At 44.5% G+C, this 23,328-nt stretch overlaps 1 protein-coding gene across 2 annotated transcripts in view; it reads left to right on the top strand.

Annotated features, from left to right (window-relative positions):
- The window catches only part of Drosha (drosha ribonuclease III), a 108,772-nt gene that overhangs the window by 39,319 nt on the left and 46,125 nt on the right, over nucleotides 1–23,328 (top strand). The window contains exons 13-17 of one of the 2 annotated variants that reach the window (XM_032898758.1): nucleotides 676–750; nucleotides 12,979–13,148; nucleotides 16,041–16,141; nucleotides 17,597–17,696; nucleotides 19,542–19,649. In XM_032898758.1, the coding sequence (XP_032754649.1) occupies nucleotides 676–750; nucleotides 12,979–13,148; nucleotides 16,041–16,141; nucleotides 17,597–17,696; nucleotides 19,542–19,649 (554 nt within the window). Of the gene's footprint in view, nucleotides 1–675; nucleotides 751–12,978; nucleotides 13,149–16,040; nucleotides 16,166–17,596; nucleotides 17,697–19,541; nucleotides 19,650–23,328 lie in introns of both variants that reach the window. The other variant, XM_032898756.1, reaches the window with a different exon arrangement.

Raw genomic sequence — 23,328 nt, 5'->3', positions numbered from 1 at the left:
ACTAATAGAACTACCTTGATTTGTATATATTAGGGAATAAATCTGTCATTAGTATTTTAAATATAGTGACTTTGTAAGATAACAGTTTATTAAATTAGAGAACCAATTACTCATTAAAACTTACAGGCACTCGTGGGGTGAACACGAGGTCTTGCAGGTGCCCCAGTTCCAGCAGATTTTTTAATTTGCTTATTTTTAAACCTGGATATCGAAGGAAGATTTTTGGAAGGTAGTTTTTAAATGAAATGAATGAGATGCTTTTTAAAACACAAGTGCGCTGCTTAATGGTTTCCTAAACCAGCAGCATCGTTCTATGTATTGATTGAAAACCGACGGAATTAACATATAGCGGATCATCTAACGCCATGCTCCAGTTCTAACGAAGATGCTGCTAGTTTTTAATTTACAAAGTGACTTTTTTGTATTTGCCTCTTGGCTTTCATCCTCCCCGAGAGTAGCAGGAGCCCCTCACTGCAGGCCTGGCTGGCACCTGAGGCAGTTGCTGATGATTGATTACGCTATTGAGGCAGAGTGGGGGAAGTGGTCCTGCTTATGTCCCTGCTTCTGGTGCTGGTTTTTTTTGTGGTTACCATAAATCTTGGGAATTAAGTTGCAGTGTGTGCTTTCTGTGGTGGTCTGAAATCTCTTTTCTTTCTTTCTCCTTGTCTGCTTTAGGTCCTTTGTTTGAAGACAGCCCTCCCTGCTGTCCGAGGTTTCATTTCATGCCACGTTTTGTAAGATTTCTTCCAGGTAAATCTTTTGGCTTGTCAGTGACCTGGTGTGACTGTGTCTGGAAACTAGCCTGCTGTTCTCCTCCCGGTCTTTAGGGATGGCTTTTCCACGTTGGATGCTGTTAATTATCTACTTCTCAGATTGAACTTGGACATGTAAACCTTTACATGCTGATTTATGCCTTTCATAATTTATCAGAGCCCTCGGCTTGCTAGGCAGTCGGTGATTTATACATTTTGAGAATGTACTTAGCAAATTGTCATGTGTTATATGGAAGAATACATGTTGCTTAATACTGCATATGGTCAATTGGAACACAATTAGTGAAAATGTATAATTATAGTATGCTAAAATTACTACAATAGTAGTTATATTAAGGTGATAGGATTATAGGTGATTGTTTGCTATTTTGATAGATATAATTTTAATATTTTGCAATGAAAAATTTGTTCTCCCATTAAATTAAAATAAGTCAATGAGTAATTTAGTTTATGTTTAAGTGTTTCTGATCTTTTTCAAGAGTCTACTCATAAGGTTTGTCAAAATTAGTATCGTTAATGATTGGGTTTTTGATGAAGTCTTTGGAAGCCTCCTTTGCAGCCTTTTCTGGAGTCTTCTGGCGTCCCGTCTCTTTCTCTGATGTTCAGTGCAGTGCTGTGCAATCTCACAAAGCATTGCTACCAGCTAGTGAACGAACGCCTCTCACCATTCTTCCCTGAGCTAGCCCATGTTCCCCTTTTCTAGTCTAATGACTGCTACAGCTCAGCCACTGAGCCCTTGGGCACAACGTTGGCCCACTCTGTCACTGTAAACGAATTTGTTCCCAGAATCGAGGTCCAGTATTTCGCCTGGGGGTGACATCTTCTATCTTCCCATCCCCCTCGTGTGCATGGCCACCTTTCTTTGTTCTCTTCGCTAAGTTCTCTATCATGGAGCTTTCTGTCACTTTAGTCTCCTGTGCCATCACCACCGCCATGCCATCTTTCCTCCTTTTCTAGCCTGTGTGACCACTCTGGAGTCAGAGGCAGGAAACAGCTGCTGCTTTCCCTTTGGGCCGTACAGAATCCAGCCCTGCAGTCACGCTTAGGTCCTGCCTCCTGTTCTGAGGTGTCACCTGCCCTGGCCTTCCTCCTGCTCCAGAACCTTCTGAGGAAGTTGTCATGCTGGCTTCCTCAAGTGTTCTTAGTCTACTCCAGGTAAACTTTGCCTCAATGCCAGACGCCCTCCTACCTGTCCAGTGCATTGAAGCCTTCCATGGCGGGGTCAGCTTCCTGCAGAGCAGTGCACAGGAGTGCCGCACGCTTCTGAGGTGGGGACCGTGCTCTTGACTCCATCTGGGTTTTGGCTTTTTCATTCTATACTTGTCCCCCAATTCCCTGGAGATTTGAGTGTGGGACATTCTTTATCTAGGCTGTCACACTGGCTTATTTTTATGTTAGGAGAATATCGCTTGTGCTTTTAATATTATTGTTATTGTTGATTTCGTTTAGGAAATGCATTCAGCAGCTTTTTTTCCTAGGTGCTTCTGGTTTCATTTCAAGTGAATGCATCTTTGATTTCATAATGGAGCTTCAACAACAAGCGTCTTAGAAAATAGTATTAGAGAGACATTGCTGGAAAGGCTGTTCTTTCTGTACCTCTCTGCCTCTCGGCATTTTATGACCAAACAAATCTAGAAGATAGTAGGCAGTTTTAAAACCGTCATACAGAAAAATCTTATTTTATGGGATTTCAGTGTACAAAATGCTTCTCATAACTATAGGAATAACATTTAGGTTGTCATAAATGAAAAGGTCTATTGCTTTATTTTTAAACAGGATCTGCTTTTGTTTTAAACTTGCCTCTGAAAATATACATATTTTAGAAACTCCAAAGGATGCAGTACGGTGCCCACTGTGTAACATTCTCACATGGTTGATTTGTATTGTACAGTGTGGCTTCCTTAAAGATCATTTAAAGAGGTGAATTAAAAGACACATCTGATATGTTTCCATATGTTTCTATGCATGAGGTTCTTTAAAAGTACAGTTACCATCTTAGTCTTACGTCCTATTTTTAAATAATTCATCAGGCAGGTGGGTATTTTTAAGCATTCTGTTCTGTAGGTCTATAGTGCTGCCAAGTTTCTTCTCAAAGGAGCCACTGCGGTTTCTGTGCTGTGAGGAAGACACTCTTGCTCTTTAACATTGGGCCCAGACAGGCCTGCCCCCGCTTCTCTCCGTCTCACATGCTTTTCTTCCTTGGTAAAAGCCATTCAACCAGTTGCTCCTTTGAGGTCAAGAATAAAGACTGTACTCTCCCTTAGCCTCCTGTCCCTCTTGTCTCCTCCATTGACAGAGTCTCAAGCTTGACCTCCTGATGTCTGTCTCTCCCCGTGTAGGCCTTACAGGCAGCTCCATCATGTCTAAGTCATCTGCTTTTTTTTTTTTTTTTTTGGAGCTGGGAACCGAACCCAGGGCCTTGCGCTTGCTAGGCAAGCGCTCTACCACTGAGCTAAATCCCCAACCCCCTAGTCATCTGCTTTTTACATCATCATTGATCATGTGATTCTTGGCACTTACAGGGACTCCATAAATAGCTACTGATCTTATTCTGTGGGTCATAATAGCACTTTATTTATTTTTTAAAGAATTATTTACTTTTATTTCATATGTATGTGTGAGTGCCTCTGTATATGTATGTACACCATGTGTGCGCCCGGAGGACAGGAGACAACATTATATCTCTTGGGAATGGAGTTACAGAGAGTTGGGAGCCATTCCCAACTGGGAAATACACACTCAGCCCTCTTTCCAGTGTGTCAGTACTTACTTAAATATTGATGTTTTAGTTATTCATAAAGGTGCTTTTAAAACATTTTCGTTATTGCCCAAACTTAGTTTTTTTATTTTTTAAATACTTTTAAAAGACATTCTTATTTTATAGCCCAGGTTGCTTCATAAATCACTATGTAGCCCAGGCTGGCCTCAAACTCATATTCCTTTGCCTCAGCCTCTTAAGATTATGGACATGTTATCACCAAATCTGTTTTTCTTTTTCCTTTTTCTCCCATGAGTCCCAAGAGCGCATCACATTGGGTGTGTTCGGGGTGATAGCATCACATTGGGTGTGTTCGGGGTGATAGGCTTTAGACTGTGTCTCGTTTTTCATGAATAAAGCGTTACCCGAGCTGTGACACTCAGTGCGTATTTCTGAAGGAGTGTGACTGCCTGCAGTGACCACATCCAGCCTGCCAGAGTCTGAGAAGCTGCTCTCGACTCGCTGCCCAGAACCTTCGTAGAGACCACTGTTGTAGGCCGCAGGTCCGTGTACTGGGCCTGCCTGTTTCTGAACTATACAAAGTGGAATTCTGCATTCTCTTTTGTTCAGTGTACTTCTTTTGTACAGGAGACAGCTGTTATTGACATTACTGTAGTTGGCTGTACTGTTTATGTGGTATGGCCAAATCTGACTAATGAACATTTTAATATTGTCAGATTTATAGACATGTGAAATTAAAACACATGTTTTATAGATAGATGTTTCATAGATATGTATATTAAAACAGCGCACATATGTTCATTTAAGTCCTGAGTCTTGCGTACATGCCTTCTGAGCTATGTACAGGTGTTTTATCTTAAGTGTTATATTTCGTTCAGTGCTCAGAAGCGTCGGGCCCCCAGTAGTGTGTAAATGTTCACACTCTTTCCAACATTTGGCTCTTACTCTCTGCACACTTTCCATTTCTTCCTCTTGTTCTTTGGTGTTGCCGGGCCAGACCCCAAGCTGTTTCAATGTTTAGCTCTTCTGATAAGTGTTCAGAAGTCCCACATGATTTCTTTTTTGCTTTACTTAATGACATGGTGTATGACTTTGTTCACAGATTCATTACTTTTTTTTTCTGTTTTTTTTTTTTAAAACTATAAGATTACATTTATTTATTTATTTATTTATTTATTTATTTATTTATTTATTCTATATGAGTACACTGTAGCTGTCTTCAGACACACCAGAAGAGGGCATCAGATCCCATTACAGATGGTTGTGAGCCACCATGTGGTTGCTGGGAATTGAACTCAGGACCTCTGGAAGAGCAGTCAGTGCTCTTAACCTCTGAGCCATCTCTCCAGCCCAACTCACTACTTCTTGAGAGTGGTTGAAGTGCTTGTTCACTTCATGCTCATTGTTTAATTGAGTAATGTCTTCCTTTTCCCATATATATTTGAAAAAAATACTGTATATAGCATTTTTCTTTAAATTTTATATGTTCACTTTTTAAAGTGCGTATGTGTGTGTGCGCGCGTGTGTGTGGGTGTGTGTTTGCATACACCACAGCACACACATGCACTACAGGGTACGTCTCAGGAGCTGATTCTCTCCTGCTTCCTTGTGGAACCTGTGGATCAAACTTAGGTCTTCAAGCTTTTGTGCCTCTGTCTGCCAAGCATCTCCCCAGCCCCCTCTCCCCCCTTTTCCCTCTTTTGAAACAGTTGTCACACTGTAGCTCAGGCTGGCAGAGAACTCACTGTGTAGACCAGGCTGGTCTTTAACTTTGTTAGTCCTTTTGCCTCAGTTTCCCTTCAGTCATAAGTTTCCTGAGTGTTGGGATTATAGGCACAGGTCCCTTTGCCTGTCCGTGTGAGCTGTTGTCTGTCCACATACTCTGAGTGGCTCTTGGTGAGGAGTGGAAACTCCTACTCTTAAGGCTCTGCTCTAGCTTATGTTTTTGGTTTATCTCATGGCTGTAGCCTTTTGTAGCTTGTTGATCAAATTTTTGCTTATTCTGATGTCATTCTAATTTTCTTTCATGTTTTTATTTTAAATTAATTTTTTTAATAATTGGTGTACGTATAGACCAAACCTCTCTATTTTCAGTGTAGATAATAATTACCACATACCATTTATTAAACACATTTCTTCACAGATTGGAGTGCCTTTGTCATCTGCCCTCGGCTAGTGTGCATAGCCTGTCCATGAGATCTTCCCCCGGCTAGTGTGAACACAGACAGTTTATAAGATCTGCCCTCAGCAAGTGTGCACAGACAGTCCATGAGATCTGCCCTTGGCTAGTGTGCACAGACAGTCCATGAGATCTGCCCTCGGCTAGTGTGCACACAGACAGTCCATGAGATCTGCCCTTGGCTAGTGTGCACAGACAGTCCATGAGATCTGCCCTCGGCTAGTGTGCACAGACAGTCCATGAGGTCTGCCCTCGGCTAGTGTGCACAGACAGTCCATGAGATCTGCCCTTGGCTATTGTGCACACAGACAGTCCATGAGATCTGCCCCCGGCTAGTGTGCACAGACAGTCCATGAGATCTGCCCTTGGCTAGTGTGCACACAGACAGTCCATGAGATCTGCCCTTGGCTAGTGTGCACACAGACAGTTCATGAGATCTGCCCTCGGCTAGTGTGCACAGACAGTCCATGAGATCTGCCCCTGGCTAGTGTGCACAGACAGTCCATGAGGTCTGCCCCCGGCTAGTGTGCACAGACAGTCCATGAGAGTGTATCCTGAAAGCTGAGCACACTCCTCTGCTCACACTTTGACCTGTGAGGCACATTTTGCTTTTGCTCTTCAAATGAGATTATATCCAGCACGTTATGTAACTTGTTTTCTTTACTACAAAATACTTGAGACATTTTTCTGTGTAAATGTTTTGTGTCGTGTTTAATGCTGACAAAGAAGAGAATTCTGCAGTATGGATGGATATACTTTCTTGACAGTCATCCAGTGGTGAATTTGCCCATTTCATAGAGTGCTCCAGCCACGGTCCTGTGCATTTGTCCATTTGCACTTGTGCTTCTGAAGATAGAATTCAACAAGTGATGTTGCTTTGTTGACAGAGCATACACGCTTTAAGTAAGGAAGAGTGGCCGATTGCTCCTGGAAAAGTACGCACCAATTGGTACCGCTGGCCAAGAATTTTTGTGAGATATTTTGAAAAAGCTACTTGCTGACTGAGTACTACTGTCTGTCCTTTACAGTTTCGTCCGTCTACGTCACAAGAACAGCCCTATTGCTAGCAGGCACGTGCTTCTTGAGTTTCTGAGAGGCTGGGTAGTTTATTATTTCAAGTGTTTTGTGGTCTTTTCATTCTACTTAGATTTTTATAAAACTTTTTTCATTTACTACTTGTTTTTTGCTTGGGCTGGCATGGAACTCCTTATGTAGACCAGGCTGACCTCAAACTTACAATCCCTTTGCATTCCCCGCCACATCTCCACCTTTGGGATCAAAGGCCTGCACCACCGCGCCTGGCTTGCTGCCTGTTACTATCAGTTATTATAATACTAGATTGAATGTTAAAGTTACCAGTCATCATAGTTTTTCTCCATTTTTCTAATCTGAAGGCGTCATCTCTCAGTTGCCTTACACATATGTACAGACTTGATAGTGTAAACTAGATGTTGTTTGGTGCGTGCCGTTTTGCCAGAACTCAGTGTTAGAGCGGCTGCTGCATTTAGATTTTAGGAGTCTCCTTTTATTTGTTCTCGCACGGTGCTTTCCCCTCTGGTTGCAGGAGAACTGGGAGGAACTAGACCCAGGGTAAGATTTTCTTCTGACCATAGCTGATTGGGACAGGAGGCAACTGTAGAGGACAACCTGTGTCCTCAGCAGAGTGAGTCAGAAATCCTGAGTTAGTTTGCAGTTCGCCTGTCTCGCAAATGCGTCTCGGAAATCGCCTTATCTGGAGCAGCAGTTGTCCTGTATGGCTGGCAGGGGGCCGGGAGATAGAGGGCATTTCAGCGTTCTAGGAAGCAAGTGTACTGGGGGTGTGGGGGGCGGGATTCAATTGATATAGCATCTTTAATCTTTTCATTATCCTATTTAAAAAACTTAAAAATTATATACGTATGAGTGTTTTACCCGTGTCTGTGTGTACGCTGGATGACCTTGGAGGCCAGGTGAAGACATTGGATCCTCTTGACCTGGGTTATTTATGAACATATGGATGCTGGAACCTAGATCCAGGTTCCATAAAGCAAGTATTACTTTATGCCTGCCTACAGGGCAGCAGGAATGAAGGAGCCCTCAAGCTCTTGGGCAGTAACTGCCACACTGATGAGGTTCAGCAGGAAGCAAGGGAAGAGCTCACTAGTACTTGGCTTATAAACGCGAAAGTGCGCTAGTTTATCTAGGAGAGCCGTGAGCTGCCCTAGTCGCACTGCAGTCCCAGACAGCGGAAGGAGTGGAATGTCGTCTGCCTCTGCATGTGCCTCCAGCCACCGAGTCATCTCCAGCTCTTAACATAACTATATTTTGAAATTAAGAAATACTTGTTGTGAATACCAACTTGAGGAAATAAAATCATTCCAAGTCATCTTGGTGGGATTATGCGGAAGATGTAGTGTATAGTTAATCGTAGTGTGAAGAACGGGGATTTGAGTATTTGTTATATAATTGACAAATACTTGTTCGAGCAGCCATAGATTTAACACGGATTTCCTAACAAATTGTCCCTCTCTCCCAAATAACCACATAAATAACCAAGCAATATAAACCGAGGGAGCTGGGTGTCTAAGAAACAGTTTATAAAGTCTGTCAGTTCATTAATGACTGTCCAGATTCATTCCCTGAAACACAAACTCTACTTCTTCCCGAATAATGAGCTGTTGTCACGGTTCCAGCCCCAGATCTGGCAGAATTCCTGCTAACCTTAGCTTACCCGCTCTAATTTCTCGTTTGTATCGTGTCCTATTTATTCTAGCCAACGAGATAAAAATTACTTTGTTGCCTTCAGTGACATAATTCTATAAATCCCCAACATAAACATGTAGCAACACAGACAAACGCAAAGAGCCAATTCATTAACATCGGTAAGTTCATGGCAGTAGGAGGGCGAGTCGCCATATGATTAATCCGCCTCAGAAAGCCACTCCACAGCCATTTATTACAGTGTCTCTTTGCTAGGCGGGGGTGACTACAGCTTGTGGCCTGTGGGCTGGTGCAGGGCTCTCAGGTTCTGTCTGCCTCTTCTGATACTTCCTTAAGGTCGCATCGGGTACCAGATGTGGAGCAGAGCCTCAGTCCCCGTCCCAGACATCCCTTCATGTCATTTGCCCTGAGTTTCTACATTTTCATAGTTGTGAAGGACCATCTTTTTGAAGCCGCCGTGTGATTAGTTAGCAGGCGTTTAGCACGGATTTATTTTCTCTTTTAACGGCAGCCGTTTGCCCCTGACGTACATTTTGTGTACTTGTTTAATTATGCCCAGTTTCTCTGCTGCTATAAAACTCACACCCTCCCCAGCAGCCAGGTTGCTCCCAGCCCAAACCGGAGACTGCGCGGTGGGCTTCTTAACAAGCACTTATTGGCCTTGGTTTTTTTTTTTTCTTGCAGATATTCCCCTCCTAAAGTGGGCAGTACCTATACCACTCATTTAGCCTAGAACTCGAGGTTTTTAAGAGACGGGTGGTTTGTAGATTTAAGTATTTCCCTTTGCCAGTAGCTCTTTTTTAGCTTTTTCACTTTAAATTAGATACCTCTCATCTGCCTCACTGTATTTGAAGTGCCTCCGGGTCAGCCGGGCATAGCTGTGCAGAGAGCCTGTTGCTGTTCATAGGCGCCTGTTGATATTTGCTCCCATCCCATGCTGCCCTCCTCTCCTCATACACATGCAGACTTTCCCAGATCCGAAGGCGGATGGCATTCCACTCCTCCCACCGGAAGCACTGCCGCCTCCTCAGCCCAGAGTCCTAGATAAACTCACCTTCGAGTTTGTAAGACAAATACTAGTGAGCTCGTCCCTCGGCTCCTGCTGTTGTGTATGTAGACACAGGCAGTGTAGAGTCACTCACTTGCTGTACAGTGTCTCCTGTCTGCCTGTTCCCTTCAGACTCATTGGAGATGAGAGATGAACGTGTCAGCATTGTTTCCTTATGCAGTGGAAGGCAAAATGAAGTCAGAGGGTCCCTCTCCCTCTCCCTCCCCTCTCCCTCCCCCTCTCCCTCTCCCTCTCCCTCCCCCATGTGTGTGTGCGTGTGTGTGCGTGCGTGTGTGTGTGTGTGTGTGTGTGTGTCTTCTTTTTTGAGACAGGGTCTTGCCCTGTAGATCAGGGTAGAACTTAGCAGAGTAGCTCAGGCTAGCCTCAGACTTGCAGTGATACTCCTGCCCCTCATCTGAAGGACTAGACAGGGCCGTAGCAGCAGACTTTGCTTTCTTAGCACCTCTTGTAAGTTCAAAGTCAGCGTCCCTGCGGCTGAGATGCAGAGGAAGGGAGAAGCATCAGGAAGGAGGCCTCATCTTCTGTAGGACCGTGCTGTTGTGATCATGCCCACCCCCAGACAGAATCCCAAGGCTTGTACCGAGACCACACAGAGTCTGGCCCCTAACAGTCAAAATAAAATACCAAGCCCGTACTGAGTCTTGTGAAGTCCTGCAAACGTTTGGCACCTTCCTGCAGCCTCTTTATCCCTCGCCTGTTTAATCTGTGCCCCAGACACTGGCCTCAGTCCCTGGAGCACACTCTACTGAGACACTTTCCCCACTGTGGTGGCTTCATCGCCAGCTTGACATGCTCTAGTGTTACCTGGGTAAAGAGTTCCAGGGAGAGGTCGTGCACATCGCATTGGCTGGGGGCACGTCTCTGCGTGATTGTCTTGTTATGCTAATTCACGGGGGAGTTCGTGACCCTTGCCTGCCTCCCTGACTGTTTAAAAAGGAGGAGATTGGAGTTCCTTCCCTCTGCTCTCCACCATGGCTCTGGTGTGTCTAGCCGTTTTAAGTTCCGCAGCAGTGACTTTCCGAAAATGAAATGTAACCTGTGCAACTGTGAGCTAAAAGGAATTGCAATAAATGGAAAACTCAGTTTAGTATCATCTTAACTCAGGACACTTAAATGTTTAATAACATCACACTTTAGCTTTGTGAGTTTTTTTATTATTATCTTTAATCTTTTGTTTATAGTCCAGTCGTTATCCCCCTCCCAGTCTGCCCCCAACAATTCCTCATCCCATTCCTCCTCCCCTGTCCTCAAGAGGATGTCCTCTCTCCTACACCCTAACACCCCGACACCCCACCAGGCCTCCCCATTCCCTGGGGTCTCAAGGCTCTCAAGGGTTAGGTGCATCTTCTCTCACTGAGGCCAGACCACGCAGTCCTCTGCGGTATATGTGTCAGGGCCTCCGACCAGTGGTGTATGCGGCGACTGGTTGGCCTCAGTGTCTGACAGATCTTGGGAATCTAGATTTGTGGAGTCTGCTGGTCTTTCTACAGGGTCGCCCTTCTCAGCCTCTTCCGGCTTTTCCCTAATTCAACCACAGCAGTCCCCGACTTCAGACCATTGGTCTGAGAGTATCTGCATATGTCTCAGTCAGCTGCTTGTCGGGCCTCTCAGAGGGCAGCCAGGCTAGGCTTCTGTCTGTAAGGACACCATAGCATCAGTAACAGTGTCAGGCCTTGGTGCCTTCCCTTGAGATAGATCTCAAGTTGGGCCTGTCACCGGACCTCAGTCTCTTCTACATTTTTGTCCCTGCAGTTCTTTTAGACAGGAACAATTCTGGGTCAGAGTTTTTGACTGTGGAATGGCAACCCCCTCCCTTTACCTGATGCCCTGTTTTTCTACTGGAGATGGACTCCAAAAGTTCCCTCTTCCCACAGTTGGGCATTTCATCTAAGGTCTCTTTTCCCTTTGAGTCTTGACATTCTCTCACCTCCTAGGTCTCTGGTACATTCTAGAGGATCCCCCCTCCCCCACTCCTATTTCCAAGGTTGTCTGTTTTCTTTTCTTTCTGCTGGCCCTTAGGGCTTCAGTCCTATTCCTCCCCCCACTACACTCCCAAGTACCTGCTCATGTTTCCCTTTTTCTCTGCCCCTCCTACTCCCCTCTCTCACCCAGTTCTTCTCTTTCCCGTCCTTTGACTTGTTAATCTTCTTGCCTTCTGTGGATTGTACACTGGATATTCTGTACTTGTTGGCTAATAGCCACTTACTAGTGAGTATATTCCATGTATGTCCTTTTGGGTCTGACATACTTCACTCAGGATATTTTCTAGTTCCATCCACTTGCCTGAGAATTTCATGAAGTCATTGTTTTTAATAGCTGAGTAGTGTTCCATTGTGTCAGTGAACCACATTCCTCTGTTGAAGGGCATCTGGGTTCTTTCCAGCTTCTGGCTATTATAAATAAGGCTGCTATGAACATAGTGGAGCACGTGTCTTTGTTGTATGTTGGGGCATCTTTTGGTTATATGCCCAGGAAAGGTATAGCTGGGTCCTCAGGTAGTTCAATGTCCAATTTTCTGAGGAACCTCTAGAATGATTTCCAGAATGGTTGTTGTGCCAGTTTGTAATCCCACCAGCAATGGACCTCCTGTGTTTCCTACCCACCAGATTCCTCGGGGCCAGTAGTTCCTCTGACTCCAAAGGGGCTTCTTGCTCCTTTTTGCCCACTCAGTGTTTGGCTTGTACTTTAGCTCCTCACATTTGAGGGGAGGGTAGTGATCTCAGAAAAGTCTCAGGAGGGTGCTCGTCCTTTTGGGTGGAGGTAGTCAGAGAAAAGTGGTACAAGATCCGTTGCTGTGTTGGTCGTGAAGCTAAATTCAAAGAGCAGGCAGCGCCGTGCAGCCTCCATCTCGGGCACACAGGAGTCGCACGTCTTTGGTTTATAAAGTACGGATTGTCCTTTTCTGAGCTGACTTTGCATTGTGCCTTTTGTGGTTTTCAGCCCACCGTACTGGTAAACCCCAGACAGTTGGTATTTCATTCCTGTAGTATCCATAACGATCTTCTACGATATCAGTACAGACTCTTCAGCTCCGCTCACTGTGGCAGGTGCAGCACATTAGCACCTCCCAGTTAGAGCATAGTGCAACAGTGTCTTATTGAAAACATCTATAAATACCTCATAAAGCTTGCAGTTTCCTTCAGACAGGAGCATCACTTCTGAAAAGCTTTCATCTGTTATTCTAGAAAGAATGATAAAATATTTAGACATAACACGATTCTGTTTATTATAAACTGTGGCTTCTTATGCTAGGTTACTTTAAATTTATTTAGGCAAGCACCCTTTCTCATATTCATACCCCACAAATAAAGCCTTTATCATTTATAATGTTGCTGTTCCCATTGTAGTAAGTGAGATGGTTTATGAGTACCGTTCATCGGTGAGACAAATTGTGTTCGTATTACTTGGCACCTGGCTGAACAGTGTAAATTCTAAATTGCTTCTTTACATGTGCTCTGCTACAGCCATTGTCTTGTTTTACCACAGTGAGTCTCGCTTTGCTGTTAATTGAGTAGCTCTGTTCTTCTCCCACCCCAAGATGGCGGCAAGGAAGTGTTATCAATGCACCAGATTCTTCTCTACCTGCTTCGCTGTAGCAAGGCTTTGGTCCCTGAGGAGGAGATTGCCAATATGCTCCAATGGGAGGAGCTCGAGTGGCAGAAATATGCAGAAGAGTGCAAAGGCATGATAGTTACCAACCCTGGGACGGTGAGTTCTGGAGCTTGCCCAGCCTGGACGGGGGGTGAGCCTCCTTCCCTTGTTCAATGTTCCACACAGCAGTACCAGCGTGGGACATGTTGTGAGTTCTCTAGCTTCTTGTCCTTTGGGTAAGTTTTCTTTAAATACTTAGTAAGAAAAGGACTACAATTTGGGCATATTTTGTTCACCTGCCTGAACATGTACATATCTTTAAGATATACATGGCAGATTTCTCCGCAGGAGGATTGTGGGTTATAGGAGAATACTCATTGTTTTGTAGTAGCTTTAAAACAAAAAAACCTTTGCCACTTTGGTAGTGGGGGAAATCAGTATTTTGCCTATTTTTATATTTATTTTAGTTTCTAGTGAATATTTATTTTTTAAATTGTTTTGCCAATTCTTATTTTTTGTTAAGAAAATTGTTATTACCCATTACTTGATTTTATTCTGTGGTATTTATTTTTTTTGTTGTTGATCATTTGTCATATAGATATTATTTTTTTAATTGGTATATAACCAAAACTGTGTTTAAAACTAGAAAGGTAAAATAGTCTTTTTGCTGCTATAGTGTTAAACACCACAGAATTCATAAAGTATCTTTAGAAAAATATAACAACCCCGTGTATGGCACTGAATTGTTCCCTTTGAACAGGTGGAAATGTTTTCAGTTCTTCTGACTACTTAGAGCTAAGTCACAGAGTGGCTGATGGTAGGAGATGTAATTTGTCTTGTTCTGTAGTGGTCTCTTTGGGAGCGTGTCACCCTGGGCTTGTTTCCGAGGCATGCGTCAGTTTTCCTGAAATCCTACGGTCAGTTAGAAGCCATTTGAAAGAGGTTAATACTCCTTACGGTTCATACCATATATTGCAGACAGGGGCCCAAGAAGTTACAGTGTTTAAAAAGTCCCAGGTGCTTCTGATTCTTCCTGGTGTGTCCCATGCATCGTGTGTGGCGTGCACCACTTTGACCTGTCACCCAGGCATCGTGCACTGGTGTATTGATGAGCCGGTGCATGAGCTTCAGCTAGCTCCTTGTCTGGGATGCCAGGAGCGTTTAGTTAGCAGCCCGCACGCTGAGACCTCTAGTTTTAGCAGAGATCAGTGGGCCATAAATACCACAGTGGAAAGAAACAGAAATGAAGAAACCGTCCTGACCATCGGCACGACTAGTGCATATCTTTGAGATGGTGAGTGGCTTGGTTTGTAGATGGTGAAAGGAACCAGACTGGTGAGGATCAAAGGCTTCTGTTGGAAAATGATCAGAAATAGATTAGGAAAGTAAGTATGGATGTTCAGCTTAGGGACGTGATGATGAAGTCAGTTCTTTCTTACTCTTTGTGGGAAGATAGTTTATTGTCACAGAAGCAGCTTTTCACTCCGTACTTCAGACGTGTACATGATACAGGGCAGAGTAGGCATGACACTGCATTCCGTCCTGTACAGTACTCATTTGAAAGATTACCTAGTGGCAAGGACATTGGGAAATTTATTGAGTTTTCCCAGCCATTATGGTCACATTAAATACTTTCTTGCTGCAGACCTAAAATAATTAATGTTCCTTCCTGACAGTTTCGCCTCTGCCGGAGAACACTTTGGTCATTAGTGAAAAGGCTTTAATTCTTACAGAGAGATGCAATGATAGATTTGTAGGCTATGGCCAAAGTCTAGAATGTACTTCATCCCCCACACCACCGTCCTCATAATTTAGAGATGATTTTTAATTTTTCAAAATTAACTTTGGTATTCTGAGTCAAGATTTTATAAGCCCAGGGTGGCCTTAAACTCTGGATTTGCCCACCTCTTCCACTTGGCAGGGCTGGGATTAGATGCTGTGTTACCGCGCGCGGCCTGGGAGACCCTGGCTGGTATCGCACTTCTGTGCGCAGGTTGGTCTCGAATGTGGAGGCTCAAGTGATCTTAGCAGCTGCAGTTGGCGGTGCTCACGGCTGGCTTCTTGTAGGTTGTAGTGATATAAGTCGTAGCATGATACAGAAGTAACTCAGCACCATTCCTTAGACAGCTTTCCAAACACCAGCGTGCCACCGTATGCCTACACAAACCACATGTTTCTGCTGCTCATGGGCATTTGTATTTTTAGGTTTAGGTTACCTGTGATCAACATTGTCTAGTTTTTTTTTTTTTTTTTGAGAACAAAGATATTTTTTTTCAAGCTAGTAGTAAGATTTTTTATTTCTAGATGACGTCCATTTTCAGAGGTTTCATGACTTTTAACAATGTGAGTGAATTTGTGCAAAGCTGTCCTCATCATTGTTGGATTGTCAGCTGGTCGAACAGGCTGGGTTACAGGTAGGGAGCAGCTGGCCTGCCTCTAATTCCAGGGAACCCGTACACTTTGACCTTCAAGGGCACCAGGCATAGACATGGTGCACGTAAGTGCATGCACATGAAACACTCACATACATACAGTAAATCTTAAAAAGAGAGAAAGTCAGCTCTCTGTTGTGTCACCGACCTTTTAATCTAAGTGCAGAATTAGGGGAAAACTGTTTAAATAGCAGTGCACCGATCATTTGAATATGATGTTCCGGCAGACTAAGCCTGCAAATCTCTCTCTGTGATGTGCAGCCCATTCCCTATAAGAGGTGAGGGGGTAGATAACTGACCAGTTGTTCTTTTAAAAGTTTTGTTTTTAAAGGTTTCTGGGTAGACTGCAAAAATAAAACAAAATCACTGTTCATTATGCCAAATGACCAAGACTTGTTTGCAGGGGCGCCATTAACATACATCCCACAGTGTAGGATTTTATATCCTTCAGGATTTTTCTGGTTGGAGACAAAGCTTTTCTAGAGGAAAGGAATCGGTTAATCCCTTTGCTTAGGTTAAGTTGGTGTCTCAGGACTTCTGATGGGAATAACGACCCTGATACTCTTTTCTCCCTTAGAAACCAAGCTCTGTCCGCATCGATCAACTGGATCGTGAGCAGTTCAACCCTGAAGTGATCACTTTCCCGATTATCGTTCACTTTGGGATACGCCCTGCACAGTTGAGTTATGCAGGAGACCCACAGTAAGATATTTCTCGGTGTTTGTCTTGGCCAGTTTCACCTTCTACTAACAGCCGCGTTAGCAGAGGATGCCTTCAGTGGACATCTTCCTTTTTACAAATTAAGACTTGAAACAAACCATGTCTCCAAATCTACAAATTAGGTTTTGTAGTTTGTGAAGAATGAGTTTCTTTACACATTTGACTGCAGTAAATTACCGCGAAGATTGTCCCCGACAGTCTGGTCGCCAGGAGCCGTGAGTGGATTTAAACTTAGGGAGCTTTCCCTTTACTTGTTATTGTTCATGTACGTGTTTCATTTTGTTTGGAATTTGCTCAGTGCCCTGATGGCAGGTAGCACGATGTTGGCTTGTAGCATGGGGGTGTTTGGAAGATCCCAGAGTCCAGGGTTGTGTGGGATGTAGGAGCCGTGCACTCCTACCCTTAGAGTTCATATTGCTTTGCAGATGTGAGATTTTCCACCTGGCACATTAATATCTTTCTGGGAGAAGATGAGGATGTGTGGGAATGGGGATAGCTAGGACCTTTCAGGTGTGTTTGGATGTCCTCCTTTTTAGACAAATAAACGATTTCCTGGCCTAATTTAAAGAGAGAAGGACTCATAGTGGGAGAGAAGAGCTTGGGAGATTTCTGTTCATAACTGCAGTTCTGGCTGTCGTGTATTAGAAGAGGCTAAAGGGTTTTGTTCTTTTTTTTCCCTCTTTGGATAAAAGTATGAAGCAGTGAACTGGCCCCGTGTAAGTACTTCTTTTTTTCCCTCCATTCTCTAAACCTGTTGACAAAGGAGAGAGGCCGAGCAGAGGCCAGGAAGGGAGCAGCTCCAGCAGGACAGGAAGTCTGCAGACCCCTTGTTAGGAAGATGTTGGTAGAATGTGACGGCTCTCGTGAACTCTCGTGGCGGGACTGTGGGCTGAGACAGGGCTGTGTAGTCTGCATTCCCAGGTCGCTTTAACAGATGGCGCCACCTCTGCCTTCCCTGCTCCCCAGCTGCCAGTGCGTCCTCCTGTGTGCCTTGAGTCTCCGCACTAATGGGTTCTTTGTTGTCGCGCTCTTGAATCCGCCATCTCTATTTTGAGAAAGATAAATTTAGATAAACACCTCACTGATAAAGAGGTAGCATTCGGAAATGAACAGGAATCCGTTGGCTGAAGTGGTTGTGTGAGTCTTCTGTGGAGTCTTCCCAGAGGCTCATCCATTTAGGTGAACCCCATTTCTGATCCACATCAGCTATCAGTCACTTATTCAACAGGCTCCTGGTGACTCGTGGTCATCCAGGTCCTGAACTCTCAAACCATGGGTTTCTTTAGAACGAGCTTTTTTTCTGCCACTAAGGTATTTAAAGGAATGTATGTTTGAGCAGGCTTATTAGAAAATTGGTTTAATTTTCACAGATTTGCCTTCTCTGTCTAAGATAACTTTCTGTCCTTTTCCTAGATACCAAAAATTATGGAAAAGTTACGTGAAACTTCGCCACCTCCTAGCAAATAGTCCCAAGGTCAAACAGACTGACAAACAGAAGCTGGCGCAGAGGGAGGTGGGTATTGAATCCACTCCTCGGTGGTTAATGACCGTGCATGTTGGGTTTATTTTCAGATTGTCGGATTGCACTGTTAACTCTAGAATAATATTTTAAAAAGAAGATTTTAAATAATTAGGGATACTCCTCTCTGTATTCTAGTATATTGATTGCCTCTTAAAAATCTTTTAGTAGTCAAGGGAAATTCTTCTTACTTGAATTTCATACATGTCTACATGTATGTATACATGTCTACGGGTGTTTTGATCTCGTCCACCTTAGTTCCTCCCCTCCAAGTGCTTCCAAATCCTTCTTGACAGATCTTCTTATAACTTCACACCCCCACTCTCACCCCACCCCCCTTGTGGTTTTTTGTTTTTTGTTTTTTTTTTTTTTTAACCACTGGGTTTGGTTGGTGTTGCTGGTATTTGCGGGGGTGCAGGGACATGAGCTGTAGGATATTTTTACCCTTAAAAGGCCAGTTTTCTAATAAATCGCTGGATGTCTTTAGGAATCACATCTGTTGTTTGGCATTGGGACTTAAACACTTACAAGCAAGGTGAGCAGTTTACTACTGAGCAACACCCCGGCCTTTAAATATACGTCCTGTAGAAGTAGAAAAAGCTCAACGTTTATAAATCAGCCTTATCCCTAACCTTACGTAACATAACACTGGGTCATAGATTTCTGGGTATTACAGTTGTAAGAGACCACCCTCCCTCCGTAGTTCTTTTAGTCTAACGGTGAACTTACCTTGTAAAATTTGACATCTCACACCCCATACTCCTGACTGATGAGCAGTAGTGTCCTCTGTATTCCAGGGTTCTCTTTTAGTTCTTGGGTAAGAGTAAATTTAGCATCAACACAGACTTTTTCTCAATGAGGTTTTATTCTACTGTACAAGGCTAAGACGCTGGGAAGAGACATGGATTCTGGCTCTGTCACTCTGTGACTTGAGTCAGTCAGAGCCTTTATAAAGGAAGACTCTGAGGCGAGAGGCTAGCGGTGCCCTACAAGGCCAAGGCTGCGTGTGTGCACTTCTGAAAATGTGCCGTCAGTGGCTCTGTGCCATTGGATACCCGTCTCCTTATAGGTAGCCTCTAGTAGGAGCTTGATGCTGGAGTTGGTTGTAGTTACTCTTTGTTATGACTTCCTGGGACTTTTGTTAAGGTGTATGTATCCAAATACAATGTTCTTGTACAGCTAAATAGATGAAGGGTAGTGAGAAGGAAGGCACGATTTCTGATGGTGTCTCACGGGGGAAATCTGAGGTCCTTGTCTTCACCCTTTCCCGACTCTTTCTTCCAGGGGAATGCCATTTTATAGTTCAGGCTGCACTCTAATTGGCAGTCATCTTGTAAAACCTTGTGAGTTGTTGGTGCACACCATTGGACCCTTCTTGGCTCCTCCCCACCCCACTTCCAACATGTACCCCTGCAGCAAGACTGTGAGGGCTTTACAAATTAGGCAGCTTGTAGAATCATGTCGGTATCAGCTTGATTGAGTGTCTTTCTTAAATGGAAATGCTTACTGTAAGGCTGGGTATAAGTACACTTCTTACCTGGTGATTTCAGAACCCAAGCCATATATTGCCTTTCGTTTGTAAAAGCATATTTTGTTCAGACTTGCTGGGTTAGTAAGATTTAGTCTGCAATTTTTCTCCTGTGGTTAATAGGAAGGATTGCTTTGTACCTAGAGGGTCTTATACCTCGGCCCTCACCTCAGGTTAAATATTGTCCTTTTGCATAAGAGGTTTAGTGCCCGAATGTAAGGAAATATAGAGGGACTCTTATCTTCTCGTGCTTGATGCTTGGCTTAGAATTGCTTCGCTGATGTCGTTACTTACGATGAGCTCTTCTCCAGGAAGCACTCCAGAAGATACGGCAGAAGAACACAATGCGGCGAGAAGTCACCGTGGAGCTGAGTAGCCAAGGATTCTGGAAAACTGGCATTCGTTCTGATGTCTGTCAGGTGATGACGCTGCTCTGAACAGTCGTGCCCATATATCTCTTCCTCACAGGCCCTGGCAACGAGCTTTTCTCTAATTGGGAAGTTTCTGTGGATTATGCTCTGATGCGAAATCAAACACCAAACACAGGTTTCTTTTTAGCTGTTTAGTCTTTGTCTTTATTTTCTGTGTTGATGCTCTGGGGGGTGTGTGTGTACATGTGTGTGGAGGAGCAGTAGGGAGGAGCGTAAGGAATATTGAAGTCGGTCTCTTTGGGTGGAGGCAGCCTGCTTTCAGATGTCTCCCCATCTCAGCGCCTGCGTAGATGCTTGTGTGAGAGTCCAGCAGCCATACACATAGTCACCAGAATAGGAGGTTTCTGTACCTCTGACCTGAACGTGCTGCAGAGAACTGACGGCGTCAGTGAGCACAGCGTGCATTCCTTATATATTTGGTTGTGAGCCTAGCCTTTAACGGCTGAGCCATCTCTCCAGCCCAACACAGCGTGCATTCCTGTGTGGCAATGACAGTACTTTTCCCTTGGGTAAGCAAGGGAGAAATAGTTCTGCTTTCGTCAGCGCCTCATTTGTAAGCATTGTTATCTGTGTTGCGGTTAAATGTACGCCAGATTCGAGGTTGCCCCACAGTGGCTTTTTACTTGACCCTTTGTCACGGTTGGTATTGGTTCAAGTAGATGAGAAGGGAAGGAACTGAACACAGACTGGGTCAGTAGGACAGTTCTCTCCATTCCGCCTTTTACAGAAGTACTCCCAAGCTGCCACGTGTCTATTTAATGGTAGCACACAGTTTTAAAAGGTGAGGTTACGCACGGGTAGGTATTCATTTCATTGTAATGAATTAAAAAATTCACGTTGCCATTTAACTGAACAGTGGTCTTCATATAAATTATTGAAAATATTGTTTAAAAAAAGTCAATGTTCTGAGTAGTAGTCCAAAGTAATCTTGCATTAGTAATCTTGCTGTTAATGGAGTGATATTAAACAGTTAGAGATAGTTGGGGGCAGTCAGCTGCCATGGTATTTTGCCAGTTGACCAGCTTCCTCTCTGGGATTCCATGCAGTGCACAGCATGACAGTGTCTTACTGTCAGTTCTTTAAAACACGTTATTTTACTGCTGCGGTCCTCCCTCGGACTATTTGAAGTCATCACGTAATTTTTCTGGTGGGTCGTGTTTCTCCAGAACTGAGCAGAGTGTTGTAAGATGCTGTCTTGGATGATGAACAGACTGGTGAGCAGCCACTGTCTCAGTGACAAGGCGTAGTCGAGGGTTTAAGAATCATTAACCTTTGGGTTTGGGCGTTGCAGTGTGGTGGTCGAATGCTTGCATAGCGTTCAGGAGACCTTAGGTCTTACCTCCAGCACCATGGGGTGAGAGCTGACATTCTGATGCCCTGAGAACTGGAGAGAGGATCTCTGAGACCTTCAGTTTGAGTGGCTTTTTAAAAAACATTATTCTATTTTATGTGTAGGAGTGCTCTGTTCGAGTGTATTCGTGTGTACTACATGCATGTGTGGCACTCTTGTCAGTCAGAAAAATATGTCAGATTCCCTGGAAGTGGAGGTTCAGATGGTCTTGAGCCCGCGTGTGAGTGCTGGGAACTAAGCTCACTCCTCTGCAGGAAGTGCCAGTGCTCTTCACCAGTGAGCTCTCCCTAGCTCCAGGGCCAGTGGGTTGTCTTTTTTTAATTTACATTTCTGGCTGATTTAAAGTCTATTTTCCAACAAAACTTTTGGAGAGCCCGTGTGTGTGCAGGATACAACATGGCTGAAGGGTGATGGGCGATGGGTGAGGGAAGCATATCCTGTTTGGTCAGTTTCTCACCCTTAGTTGGTTTCCTGAGCACAGTGTTGTTTTATAGCGTTGAGCCCTGTCTGCTTGATCTTACAGCCTTCCCTCTTCCCGCGTCTCACTGACACGGCGCCCTCTGTCTCGTTCATTCCCGATTACTTTTATTTATGTTCTGGGAGGGCTTCTCGGAATTTCCTACTTCAGCTGACTGAGTGCTGGGATCATGGTTGCGCCTCTGCTCCCAGCTTGGCTGTAAGCTCTTCGTCGCACACCCTCATGTCTGCCCGCTGAGTCAGTTTGTCTGTGCCCTTCAGAGCTTCATCTTTTTACAGCTTCTTTTCTCCTCATGATTTTCATTACTATAAAACTCAGTTGTCATTGTCATTTACAGCTCTCACTTCCTTATTTTCTTTTTTTATTATTACACCTTTCTATTGGCAACTTTAGATGAGACTTAATTATGATTGTTCTCTGTAGCTCTGTAAGGTTTGTAACTTGGTTAAGTTAAGCAAGGTCAGTGAAATACCTCCCTGTCCATCCTGGAAGGCAGTGGAAGCCAGGACGGATGGTGTGGTTCTGCTGGGCTCTGCCTGCCGTGCTCCTGCCTGTGGACACCAGGCCTCTCCTGCCGTGCTCCTGCCTGTGGACACCAGGCCTCTGCCTGCCGTGCTCCCTGCCTGTGGACACCAGGCCTCTCCCTGCCGTGCTCCCTGCCTGTGGACACCAGGCCTCTCCCTGCCGTGCTCCCTGCCTGTGGACACCAGGCCTCTCCCTGCCGTGCTCCCTGCCTGTGGACACCAGGCCTCTCCCTGCCGTGCTCCCTGCCTGTGGACACCAGGCCTCTCCTTGCCGTGCTGCTCCCTGCCTGTGGACACCAGGCCTCTCCTTCTGGCTCTGTGTTGCTCAGTCCCCGTGCCTCCTATGACAGTGCTTCCTCCAGAAGCAGCTCTGCACAGGCATGCTCTCTCCTGACAGTGGGTTGTCCCTTCTCTTCACCTAGGGCGCCAAGTGTGCGTAGGCTGCCCTGGTTCTCCTCATGGTCACACCTAGTTACTGTCCCACAGAGCCTGACACCACACAGCTCTTTGTCTTCACATGGCTCTCGTTCAGGGACCTTTGGTTCTGGTAGTCCTTTTTTTTTTACTTGTATATTTTAATTTTTTGAAACTTTTACACATGTATTCAACGTGTCATGGTCATATCAATCCCTGACTCCATTCCTCAAGCCCCACCCCCAGTCTCTTTTCTATCTTCTTCCCAACTTTACATCATTTTTTCCCCTTTCTCTTTTTTACTAGTGAACTAAGTCCAGTTAGTGTGTGTGTGTGTGTGTGTGTGTGTGTGTGTGTGTGTGTGTGTGTGTGTGTGTAGGGTCATCTACTAGAGCAGTAGGCAACTACCAGAGGCTTAACGAGTCCCCCACGCCACCCCACCCTCACCCCCTGTCTAGGAAAAGATGACTTTCTTCAGCCTCATCCAGTGACTGCCATTAGCTCCTTGTCTAGGTGTGGGGAGTATCAGGAGCTTGGCTTTTGTGGGTCAGCTAAAACTTGAAAACTGTACCTCTGTCTGTCTATCTTCCTTTTAAATAAATATGTGTACTCGTCACGCATATAAGATGCTTCATAATTGTACTTTAACACTGAGCTGTTCATGCCAGCTCTCTTGAGCTTCATGATGTTTAAGTGGCTGGAAATGGTATTCTATTGGCTGCATGCTTTGTGAACAAACTTGTCATATTTTTAAAATATTGTATTTAGAAAAAAATTGACCAAGTGCTGCCGATGTATACCACAATGGTGTGTCTCTTGGAAGCCTTTGATGCAAAAACTTTGTATTCATCCTTTTTCCATCTTCCACAGACACAGGGAGGCCTGCACTTGTAGGCGCTC

The sequence above is a fragment of the Rattus rattus genome, chromosome 3 (genome assembly GCF_011064425.1).
Source record: "Rattus rattus isolate New Zealand chromosome 3, Rrattus_CSIRO_v1, whole genome shotgun sequence".
Classification (NCBI taxonomy): domain Eukaryota; kingdom Metazoa; phylum Chordata; class Mammalia; order Rodentia; family Muridae; genus Rattus; species Rattus rattus.
Note: the sequence above shows the minus strand (reverse complement) of the source record. Positions and strands in the feature narration are given on the sequence as shown.